The sequence below is a fragment of the Brassica napus genome, chromosome C7 (assembly GCF_020379485.1).
Source record: "Brassica napus cultivar Da-Ae chromosome C7, Da-Ae, whole genome shotgun sequence".
Classification (NCBI taxonomy): Eukaryota; Viridiplantae; Streptophyta; class Magnoliopsida; order Brassicales; family Brassicaceae; genus Brassica; species Brassica napus.
The window spans coordinates 14,521,841-14,535,138 of record NC_063450.1 but is presented as its reverse complement, the minus strand read 5'-3'; the positions used below and the strand labels follow the sequence as shown (position 1 = coordinate 14,535,138).

Genomic DNA, 13,298 nt, shown 5'->3' with positions numbered 1-13,298 from the left:
TCAAGTTTGTCAATGAAAATTAAATATGAAATTTGAAATTTAAAATTGACTACTTAAATTTTGAAATTTGAGAAAAATACCAGTGGAAAAAATCTATTAGTTCATTAATAATAAATAGGATGTTAGATTAAGCGAGAGTATTGTATATATGTTTCGATTTTTAAGTGTATCTCAGATTTTGATCCATTTTCGACGAGGTTAGAAGGTCAAAATCATAGATACTCTTAAAATCCAAAACATAAGCTATCATACTTTCATTTGGTCTCACATACTCTATACTTTTATTGAATTAAGAGAATTCTGATATTCACTTATGTTCTTTTCCTCCAAATTTAATCTGAAATATTAATTTAAACTTAGTTTCAAATTCAAAATTTAAGGTACAAATAGGTGCAAATGATTTTTTTAATTAGATTACTATATTTGGTAATACTAAGTTTTACTTAAAATTTTATACCAATTTGTATCATTGTTTGAGTACAACGTATAACTTCATAATAATTGTACACCTAGAAGGAAGTTACATGTGTACTTACCAATATGTACACAAAAGTAAAATGAGGAAAACTAAAGAGAAAAATGAAAAAACAAGAACAAATAGCTTCAAGGAGAAAGAGAGAGAACCGAAGAAGGATGAGGAGGAAGAATATATATTAAGAAGAAAAGAGATAAGAGGACGCATAGAACAAATTATAGATTATAGAAATTTAGTTTTAAAATAAAAATGACAGAATTTTTAAAAATTAGGATTTTATAGTTCAGTTAGGGTTTTACACCAATTTTGAATAAAAATAATATTTGTAAAAATTGGTTTTGCTGCTAAATGTTTTGGTGTTCCTCTAGTCATGTAACCACATGTAAACTGTACTATATATTCAAACAATTTATATTAGTCCAAGAAACCTTAAATTAGTAACTTTAAAAAAAATTAAAAGTAGTGACTAATGTGTATATATATTTAACGTATTGACTTAACTCACCTTTAATAATATACTAGTAATATATCGTTTTATATATATATTTATATATATATATATATATATATTATGCATATATAATATATTTAATAATATAAAAAATTAAAAGTAGTGACTAATGTGTATATATATTTAACGTATTGACTTAACTCACCTTTAATAATATACTAGTAATATATCATTTTATATTTATATATATATATATATATATATATATATTATGCATATATTATGCATATATAATATAAATATAAAATTTATTGGAAAGCAGACAGAAATTGTCACTTTTTTTTATATTTTTAGGTCTTTCGTGTCATTTTAAAGATTATCCTAAAATTATCATGGCTATTTCGTGATTATAACTAAAATTTCTATCGTTTTTTATTAGTTTATTTGGTATTTTTATGCTGAATAAATCTATTGATTTACATATTTATTAATTTTTAAAGAATGATTGTAAGCTACATGAACAAAACACCACTACATAACCATACATCTAGACAAAAGATGCAAATACATATAACATAAATTAAATAAATTTCATACCACTATCCATGAACTAATAAATGTTATGTATTTAACCTCATCAACAAAACTGATAGCCATTAAAGTGTGTTAGACTTAAAATGCCGTAGCGTCCGATGGGAAGTATTACAATTCGATAATGTCCGATAAAAAGTCTGTCAACTCAGTTTTAAAAAATAGATCGTGACATACATTCAAAAGATAAAAAAATAGATTACACAGATGAATCTAGGCCTGCACATAAAATCCAGAACCCAAAATTCAAACCGAACACGAACCGAAAAATCCGATCCGTTATCCGACCCGAAACGTAAAAATACCCGAACGGGTCTTGTAGGGTGGTACAAAAAAATATCCAAACCCGAAGTGTTATTAACCGAACCCGAACGGGTAACCCGAAAAATCCAAAATTAATAATCAATATAAATATTTTGAAATATATATATAAGTATTTCAATTATTAAATTCAATTTTTGTGGTAATATTATATATAATAATAAATATTAAAATTCTAATAAATGCTTTAAGTACATAATTAGTTATAAATAAGTATTTTATAATTTGTTCATTGAAGTAAAAGTAAATTTGTTCATTGAAATAAAAGTTTACTCTCTATAAGACAATACATATTTTTTACAAATGATGTTTGTTTTCATGCTTGATTTAACATTTTATTGTTATTTTATCAATTTTATATGTGATAGATTAATTTTTATTTAATTTAGATGTTTTTCTTTATGTTTTACTTCAAAAATTTATTTTTTACTTTGGTTATATCCGAACCGAACCGGTATAAACCGAATCCGTACGATATATGATTACTTTATTGGTTTTATGATGCAATACAATTTTGAACCAAACCCAAAGTGTTATTATCCGAACCCGACCCGTACTAATAAAATTTTAGTATGGGACCTAGAAGCGTAAACCTGAAAATCCGAAAATCCGAAAAATCCGATCCGAATGCCAACGGATACCCGAACGCCCACGCCTAGATGAATCATTCTAATGCAGTGTTATACTAACGTTCTATTTGACTGTATCGAAAGCAATGATCAAATTGGGAGTGAGAATACGTCAAAACATTATCAATACCAAGTCCGACACATTTTTCAGCTATTTAAACTATGTTGATAATGTTAGTAATATTAAATTTATTAATTTATAGATAATAATACATAAATTGTATTCAATATGATGGTGTTTAATTAGTTCATATAACTAAGAATCACTTTCTTTAGTTTACTAAGTATTGTGATTTACATCATCTGCAAAAAGACAATCTAATTTAAAGTTTGCAAAATTTTATATTTGAAGTTTAAGTTGTTAAAGCAAAACTTCAAACTTAATTGCAAAAGTGTTTATATTTTATACTAAAGTACGATTTTATAAATAACAAGAACATATATAAAAATATCACAGCAATATTAATTAATAAATTGTTACACTAAAATATAAAATTTTATATAGAAATACATAATTAACTAATTAAGTATTAAATTGCGAATAAAATACCACATTATTCTATATATGATCAATTAGTGCATTTGTTAAATTTTTTTGCAATATTTTTGTTGTCTAAATCTAGTTTTTAATTATTTTAAATCTTATTTTAAAGTTTTTATTTAATTTTATGTGTAAAACTTAAATTGACAAAAAAATATTGAAATATTTATGACATGTAAACATTTAAAGATTGAAACGATAAACAATAAAATACTTAAGAATTATAAATGAAATTTGTAATTGTAAAAACTAAAATGCAAATAAAATATGAATCTTAAAATTTAAAATTTTGAGTAGCGATTCTTTATATTTGAAGTAATAGAAAGTTTTTAAAGATGTCAGTATAGAGATTATACAGTATATGTCTTTCTGTTCTTTAACCAAAATTATGTGTTTTTACTTTCTTACACTTTCAGACAGATTTGGATGAGTGGTAAGATTATCAGATTTAAGTAAATATGTAATGTAAATATATCATCACTGAATAAAAAGAAACAACAGTTACAAAAACCACTTATGTAACATTCCAGGTTGTGATATATGGAAAGGTTTAAGAGAATTGATTTGATTACCTATGTCACCAAAGTTGACTTACCTTTTCCGGAGCACATCCTGAAAGAACTCCAGAGTTAAGCGTGCTTGATCTGGAGTAGTGGAAGAATGGGTGACCTATCGAGAAGTGATTCGCGATAGCGTGCGAGTGAAGCCAAAGCATGGGAAAAGGTCGGGTGGTGATTGCAGGGTCAGTAAACAAGACTCTAGAGTCTTGGAAAATTAACGGACCGATCGTTGGAACGGAATGGGGCCCACAGGCCGAGAGAGCGGGCGTGGGTGGCCCATTAGCCGTGGGCAGTCGGGGCGTTACAAGTGGTATCAGAGCTGGTTAGCCTTCTCGGTTCCGACCCGAGAGGCGTCTTGAGACCTGTCATGGGCGCAACGAGGACGTTGCGTTCTTTGAGAGGGGGTGAATTGTAACATCCCAGGTTGTGATATATGGAAAGGTTTAAGATAATTGATTTGGCTACCTATGTCACCAAAGTTGACTTACCTTTTCCGGAGCACATCCTGAAAGAACTTCAGAACTAAGCGTGCTTGAGCTGGAGTAGTGGAAGGATGGGTGACCTATCGGGAAGTGATTCGCGATAGCGTGCGAGTGAGGCCAAAGCATGGAAAAAGGTCGGGTGGTGATGGCAGGGTCAGTAAACAACTCTAGAGCCTTGAAAAATTAACGGACCGACCGTTGGAACGGAATGGAGCCCACAGGCCGAGAGAGCGGGCGTGGGTGGCCCATTAGCCGTGGACGGTCGGGGCGTTACAACTTACCCTATAAAAGATCTTACACAAAGGTCTACGACAAATGTTTATTTGAAATAAACATGTGGTTAAGTTTGAGAAAAGTAAAAGTAAATGAAAAAGACAAATAGCTTAAATCCAAAACCAATAAAACAAACAAAACTGAAGGCAATTAATCACATTTCAGTCGTGTGTAACGGATAAAAAATCAAAGTTTCTTTCCACTACATATTTTTGTGAACATAAAAAATATTCAATGATCGAACTTCTATTTTTGGCAGTATAAGCTTGTAATCAATTATAATAAAGATCTACATTATTATAATGCAAAAAAAGAAAACCTTCTAAAATTTGTCACAATCTCATGATGATATAAGAGAAAGCACTTGTGAGATACAGACTCGTAATGATGATGCAATCTGCAAATATTGAATAAGAAATGGTTAGAAAAAGGAAAAAAGTTTCTCAGTTACACTATGTATACTATAATATGGTGCAAACCATCTAGACTATATAAATGTGTCGATAACTACACAATGTATATGATAAATACATGCCACATATACGACGTTAATAAAAATATGGTGCCAACATCATAACGAGGTTCAATTGATTTTAGTTAAAATAATTGGGGTCAGAGCGTAATTAATTAAAGTTAAACTCCGATCCGAACCAAACGAAAAACCAGACCCAGACTTAATTACTTCCTCCCCCAAATCGATTTCATTTGGAAATCTAGGGTTCATCCTTCAAAACAGAGAGAAAGAGACAGAGAGAAAGAGACAGAGAGGGGTTTGGTGTTATCGATTCAATATGAGTGAACTGGAATCCGGATGAGCTAATCGAAGAAACAAGGCGACAATGAGGTAAGAACCCTTGCTTGTTTACTTCGATTATTAGAATCAATTGATGGCTTTACCATGTTCTAATGCTATTTTAATGGCAACAGCGATTCAATACCGCTGAAGATTAATTGCTTCCATTCCGGTGTGTTCAAATATGATGAAGATGGGAAGCTAAATTATGTCGATGGTTTTATGGATCAGTTCGAAGTCAATGGTGATGAAGTTTTTGAAGAATTCCTGAAGATCATGGTTCTAAAAGTTAGTGTGGGGAGAATGTGGTACAAGTTACCGTATGAGGATATCTCAGAGAAGAAGGAGTTGCTTGAGAATGGAGAGAAAAACAAAAAGAGGATGGCTTCTAATGGTCGTTATTATGGGGAGCTTGATGTCTTCATAGAGAAACCTGAAACTAGTGAAGACGATGAGGTTGATGCTGAGCTACAGAACGACGAGGTTAATGGTAGAGAGACTGCAAGGACTGAGCTACAAAATGACGAGGTTGATGGTAGAGAGGTTGATGCTGAGCTACAAAACGACGAGGTTGATGGTGATGATGAAGCAGAAGAGAGTGAAGATGAGTATCAAGCGAGTGATAAATCTGATGATGAAGAGGATCTTGACAGAAATTTTGAAGAGGATCTTGAGATGTTTAGGGATGAGAACTATGACGATGAGATTGTAGACGATGATGAGGTATATCCTGACACGGAACAGTCATCTGATGATGAAGAGGAACAAGCTGAGAGGATGGCTAATAGGGGTGAATTAGATGGCGTTTTTAGTCTTAGGCAGACCTTTTACAGTGGTGAAGAGTTCAAGAAGCAAGTGATCAAGTATATTCTGCAGTCAAGAAGAAATGTAGTCTATGACAGATGGGAGAAGACAAAGATTGGTGCTAAATGCAGTGGTAGAGGTTGTGTGTGGCGTATATACTGCTCAGTAGAGAGACCCATTCAGAAATGGATGGTGAAAGTGTACGTTAACACACATACTTGCCATCCCACAGGTAAGTGTAAACTCATCAAAAGCCCTGCCATTGCTGAAGTTATGTTGGAGAAAATCAGGAAGGAACCTGAAATGAGTGCTCCAATGATTAGAGAAGAGTTTAGGGAGAAGTACAACATCATTATCTCCCCCGAGCAGGCAAAGATTGCTAGGCGTATTGTTCTTGATAAGCTACAGGCCGAATGCAATGAACATTTTGCAAGGCTAAGAGACTATGAGATGGAACTATTACGGTAACATTATTTAATTTTAAACTTTCTTAATATTGTTTATGGTTAAGTGTTCTTATGACTAAATGGTTTAATTTTTTTTAAATGCAGCTCAAATCCTGATAGCAAAATAGAGATCAATACAACAACGAAACCAAATGGAGAGAAAGCATTCCACTCCATGTATATCTGTTTTGACAAAATCCGCGTGGCATGGAAGGAGTATTGCAGGCCGGTTATTGGATTAGATGGGACATTCCTCAAGCACAGCTCTCTGCAAGGACTGATTCTTACCGCGATAGGAAGGGATCCCAATAACCAGATATACCCAATAGCATGGGCTGTGGTCGACTCTGAGAGCAATGATAATTGGCAATGGTTCATTCACAGGTTGAAGATTGATTTGGGTTTAGGCGAGGGTGATCTTGTGACAATCATATCAGATCAGCATAGGGGATTGATTCATGGAGTTGTTGTCGAGTTGCCAAAAGCTGAACATAGAGCTTGTGCTAGGCACATCTACTCTAATCTGAAGAAGAATCATAAGTCTGATACACTGAAGCCTCTCTTCTGGCGCATTGCAAGTAGCTACAACGAGGGTGACTATGAGAGGAGTTTGGACGTTTTCAAAAAGTTGGATCCGCTAGCAGCTGAAGAACTTATGAAGAAAGATCGTTCTACTTGGTGCAGGGCTTTTTTCCGGATAGGTTCGTGTTGTTCTGATACACACAACAACTTCACAGGAGTCTTTCAATAGGACCTTGAAGATAGCAAGAAAGAAGCCCTTTATTCAGATGCTTGAGTTGATTAGAAGAGATGCAATGCAGAGGATAGCTACTAGATATAAGACAGCGAAAAATGAGACGGGTCTCGTTACAAAGAAGGCGAGAAAGGAGGTTGAAAAGTCTTGTGATGAAGCTAAGCATTGCTATTCTTATCCTAGCACAGGTGGTGCTTATGAGTGTGTTGAATTTTCAAATGGTTACACGGTGAATTTGCCTTCTCGTAGCTGCGCTTGTAGGAAATGGGACTTGTCTGGAATCCCATGTCGCCATGCTGTATCTGTTATCCGTGAGAATGGTTTTGAGGTTAAAGATTATATTTCAGATTATTATCTGACATCGAAGTGGCGAGGTTTGTACATGGATGGGTTGGGGCCTATAAATGGTCCAAGGTTTTGGAAGCTATCTGGTGAAGACCGTATTGAAGAACCACCATACAAGAGACCGCCTGGAAGACCAAAGGGGAAGGCAAGGATTAAAGGAGTGCGTGAATCCCCGAAGAAAAATCAGACTAAAGTTAATAGAAAAGGAAGAATAGGTCATTGTGGTCTTTGTGGTGGTGAAGGCCACAATTCAAGGAAGTGTCCTCGTGAGGTACATTGTCGTCGTCGCAATTGTGTACCTTTTTTCTTTCTCGTGTTTGATTCTCTTTATTATGTTGCAGTCTGATGAAAGCAGAAAGCGTAGGCGTCTCAACATGGAACAACAATCACATGAGCAAGCAATCGAGGACGTTTCCTCAACTGCACCACCTGCTACACAACCTTGACTTCTCTAGAATGTCTTTTTCCTCTTTCGGATGTCTTTTTTTCCTCTTTCGATGTCGTATTTGGTCTTTGGATATGACCTTTCTCTGTTCGGATATGTCTCTCTTGTTATGTATGATCACCTATTTTGGATGTTAAAGCAATCACTACAAGAAAACACACCGAATTCCGACGGAGGTTCCGACGGACACCAAGGTCGTCGGACATTTGTGACGGAATACTGACAAATTTCCGACCAAATCCAAAAAAATTAAGTCGTCGGAATTTTCCGACGACTTTTCGACGACATTCCGATAACAAATGTAACCGTTGTAGTCGTCGGAAGTTCGTCGGTATATTCCGACGAATTTCCGACGACATTCCGATTAACAGCAAAGTCGTCGGAATTCCGTCGGAAAATACCGACGGAATTCCGACGAACCATGTGACCGTTGCCGACAAATATATATGACCGTTGTATAGCCGTTTGAGATTGGACAATACCGACGGAATTCCGACGGACTGCTTTACATCCGTCGGAAAGTCGTCGGAGGTCCGTAACCAATTTCCTATAAATACAACCCCTCCTCATTCAACTCATTCACACTTCATTCTCTCTTCATTCTCTTTAGTCATAACAATTCCGTGAATATCATGTCTTCAGAAGTTTATTATCGTTCGTGGATGGATAAACCTCATTTGGATCCGAACACCAATTTGCTTACGGAAGAATACGTTCAAGGGATTGGAGAATTCATGAGGCTTGTTCAACAGCAACCGGATGCAAAAAGTGGTATGTTAAGATGTCCCTGCTCTTCTTGCAATAATAATAAGGTTATAAAAGAATTTGATGTTTGGACTCATTTGTATATGAAAGGGTTTTCACGTAATTATAAAGTTTGGTACCTTCATGGGGGAACTGGTTATGAATATGGTAGTACTAGCGAACCTCAACCTGTTAGTGAACCTCAGCCTGATATTAGGTTAGAAGAATCTAGAACGGATATAGATTATGGTGTAGGTACTGAGCAGATGGTACATGATCATTATAGAGGGGAAGAACCAAACCCCGAATCTAGGAGATTTTTTGACATGTTGGATGCAGGAAAACAACATTTGTATCAAAATTGTAGAGATGGTCATTCAGTCTTATCATCTGCAACTAGATTAATGGGTATTAAGACAGACTATAATTTGGCTGAAGAATGTATGGATGCGATTACTGATTTTGTCAAAGGTATTCTACCTGAGGATAACCTTGCACCGGGTTCATACTACGAGGTTCAGAAACTTGTTGCAGGTCTTCAACTACCGTATGAAGTGATAGATGTATGTATTGACAACTGCATGATCTACTGGAGAGCGGATGAGACACGGAATGTATGCAAATTTTGTGGGAAACCTCGTTATCAGGAGACGAGGGGAAGAGTTCCGATCCCATTCAAAAGAATGTGGTATTTGCCTTTGACGGAAAGATTGAAGAGGTTGTATCAGTGTGAGCGCACAGCAAAAGCAATGAGATGGCATGCAGAGCATTCCACAAATGGTGAGATTAGACATCCTTCAGATGCAAAGGCTTGGAAACATTTCCAGTCAACATATCCAGAATTTGCGGAAGAGAGAAGAAATGTTTATCTTGGATTATCTACTGATGGTTTCAGCCCATTTGGAAAGCATGGAAGGCAGTATTCTCTATGGCCAGTTATTGTGACACCGTACAACTTACGGCCGAGCTTGTGCATGCGACGAGAGTTTTTGTTTCTCTCAATTCTCGTCCCCGGGCCAGATCATCCTAAAAGATCACTAGATGTGTTTCTTCAACCACTAATATATGAGTTGCAACAACTATGGGCGCATGGTTTTGAGACATACGATGTTTCGCGCAAAGAAAACTTTCAGATGCGGGCAGTACTTATGTGGACAATAAGTGACTTTCCAGCATATGGTATGTTATCTGGATGGACAACACATGGGAAGCTATCATGTCCATATTGTCAAGATGACACAGATGCTTTCCAACTAAAGAACGGAAGGAAAACGTGTTGGTTTGACTGTCACAGACGATTTCTACCACCTGATCATCCATACCGCAGGAGTAAGACTTCGTTTACGAAGAACAAGCAGGTGTTTGATGGTCCACCTGAGGAAGTTAGTGGGAAAGATTTGTTGAAGCAGTTTAGGTATTTTGATGCAGAAAGGACGCCAGATGTAGGTGGACATGAAAACATTCGAGTCAATGCGGTTGGAGAGCTACATAACTGGCACAAAAAGAGTATTTTCTGGGATCTGCCATATTGGGAGAGTCATCTATTGCGGCATAATTTAGATGTCATGCATATTGAGAAGAACTTTTTCGATAATCTGATGAACACAGTCCTTAACATCCAAGGTAAAACGAAGGATAATTTGAAGTCAAGGTTGGATTTAGTCGATATTTGTGATCGTTCTGAACTTCACGTTGATGAGAACGGTACAGCCCCTTTTCCCATTTATCGGCTAGATGGTGCTAGAAAATAAGAGTTCTTTGATTGGATTACAGATAAAGTGAAATTTCCTGACGGATATGCATCAAATTTGGGGAACTGCGTTGATAGAAGTGAAGGAAAGTTTACTGGCTTGAAGAGTCATGATTGTCATGTAATTATGCAGCGCTTCCTTCCGTTTGCTTTTTCAGCATTATTGCCACGTAATGTTCATGAAGCAATTGCAGGTATATTATATTTTTACAATTTAATTTATTTTTATACTTAACAATTATGCTTATAAAAACTTAATACTTACGAAAATTATGTCTTTTATCTATGTAGGGATTAATGTTTTTTTCCGCGACTTATGCAGCAGAGTAGTGACTGAAGAGGATATTAATAATTTGAAGACAAATGCACCAGTCAGCATGTGCAACCTTGAGAAGATATTTCCTCCATCATTCTTTGATGTAATGGAACATCTTGCTATTCATCTCGCAAGAGAATTGGAACTTGGTGGTCCTGTGCAGTACAGATGGATGTATATTTTTGTGCGTTATATGCATCATCTGAAGAAGATGGTCAAAAATCAAAGCAGAGTGGAAGGATCTATAGTGGAACAGGTGATCAATGAAGAAACTGCAATCTTTGCTGAAAATTATTTTCCACCAGAAGTGCAAACAAAACACCGAAGACCTGCTCGGCATGATGATAGAGGGGAGAGAGCAACATATCATGTTACTGTCCCAAGCATGTTCAAGGAAATAGGACGACTTAGTGGAAAATTCACGAAGCGGAGACTTACGGACACTGAGCACGCTCATTTGCAAACATATTTGCTCACCAACTGTGAAGATGTTCTACAATATGAGAGGTAAAAATATTTATTCATTTATTGTTAGATTAATATTCAATAAATTTATTTCATATTGATAATATTTTTGTATATAGTGTATATATGGCGGAGTTGCGTATGACTCACAGGCATGCAACAGAAGATGAGCTTCGACAACTTAGAGATAACGGATTTGCTGCGTGGCTTCGTAGTTATGTGAGTCATATATCATATTACCCTATGCAAATGATTAGTTTAAATTTAATATATATAAACTAATTAATTTTGCAATCATATATGTTTTTTTTTATAGGTGAATGATGGTTTGGCCAGAGGTCTTGTGTTCGATGATTGGATACGCGAATTTGTACAGGGACCAAACTATGTGGTCAAATCATATCCTAAATTTTGTAGGCGAGGATATGCATTCACAAGGAAAGGTCATTCTAAGACAACATATGATGCTGGTGTTTCATCTTCTTCTGGTGACGATGTCTACTACGGCAACATAAAAGAAATATTGGAAATCCAATTTCCTGGAATGGTTGGATTGCGTTGTGTAGTATTCTATTGTGATTGGTATGACACCACCCCAGAAAGAGGAGTGAAGATTGATGCGTTTGGTGTTACATCAGTTCATTCGCGGCGGAAACTTCAATATTATGATCCCTTCATTCTTGGTTCGCAAGCTGATCAGGTATGTCAATCTATTCATAATTTTTTACCAATATAATTAATTAATGTTATATATTGAACTAATACTTGTATAATTGATATGTATAGGTGTGCTACATTAGTTACCCTCGGGTGACGTACAAAGACGATCCATGGGTTACTGTAACGCAAATCAACCCAAGAGAACGAGTGGATGGAACTTCTGATGATGATGAACCATTGCAACCAGAGTCTACCAGCAACGCCCAGGCAGTTGAAGATTTGGAAAATGTTCAACTCGTTGAGAATTTGACTGTGTTTGGACATGATGCTGTCGTACATTCAGAGCCGGAAGCCGAGGTTGGGGAGTTTGATGAAGATTCAGAAGATTCTGATTAGTTTTTTTTTTTTTTTTTTTTTTTAATGGTCCGTCGGAAATCCCTCGCAATATACCGACGACATAGCGACGACAACGGGTTTCATTGAAAATTGGAAAGGTCGTCGGTATTTCGTCGGAAAATACCGACGACATGTTTTTCTATAAAGTTTCAATCATAAAAATCTATAAATTTAGATGCCAAAACTATGAAAATAACACATAATAAGTGTTTAGTATAGTATTAGATCGCAACCGTTCAAATATAAAAACTCATTAAAATATTTATGTATGCATATCATTGTTTTCATAACATCTCATCTTAACATTATATACTTATACAATCATATTTATATAAGCTTACACTACAAAAAATGTTGTTGTGTAAAATCGTGTTATAAAACATTTTTATTGTTAAATCTTTATGCAAATACTATATATATTATCAAAGATTTGGATTTTGCATTTAGAAACTTGAAATCAACACCCTAAACACTAAGTCGTCGGAATTCCGTCGGAATATACCGACGGAATGTGTCCGTCGGAAAATACTGACGGACACATTCCGTCGGAATTTAAATTAGCCCGGGAGAACCAAACCGCTTGAAAATTTTCGCGAATCGGCATTTGGTATATTTTAATTATACCGACGGAATACCGACGAACCCGTGTCCGTCGGAATCCTCGGATATAAAAACCCTTCTTCTTCCTTCTTCGTTATCTCCGCGGCCTCTCTCTCACAAAACGAAAGCACTCCGGCGATTTCTCACCCTCTCTGGCGATTCCGGCCTTTCTCCACCTCTCTTCACCGGCGAATCCTCTCCTCACCCTCATATCTCTTCCCCAAACCCCAAATCATGTAAGAATCATCACAAACCTTCTTTTTTATCAATTGTTTAGGGTTTTGGAAGTTGATCTCGGATTTTAGGTTGTTTGATTGAAAATTTTAGGATTGAATGGATAGTTTAGGATATATAAGTTAGGATTGTTGTTTGGATTGTTGTTTTAGTTTTTTTTGGAACATTTTTTGATTTTTAAAAACGTTTTTTGATTTTTTAAAACGTTTTTTTTTTATTTTAA

The 13,298-nt window shown here is 35.5% G+C and overlaps 1 protein-coding gene across 1 annotated transcript; it reads left to right on the top strand.

Moving 5' to 3' along the window:
* The first annotated feature begins 5,162 nt into the window (after positions 1-5,162).
* LOC125590432 lies at positions 5,163-7,117 on the top strand. The gene is made up of 3 exons (XM_048763995.1): positions 5,163-5,167; positions 5,251-6,384; positions 6,472-7,117. Exons 1-3 carry the CDS (start codon positions 5,163-5,165, stop codon positions 7,115-7,117), a joined length of 1,785 nt encoding a protein of 594 aa, XP_048619952.1.
* The last annotated feature ends 6,181 nt before the right edge of the window (positions 7,118-13,298 follow it).

Bases quoted from the DNA above. Each gene is read 5' to 3' on its own strand.
- LOC125590432 (XM_048763995.1), top strand. The intron at 6,385-6,471 runs GTAACATTATTT...TTTTAAATGCAG, and splicing joins TATGAGATGGAACTATTACG to CTCAAATCCTGATAGCAAAA.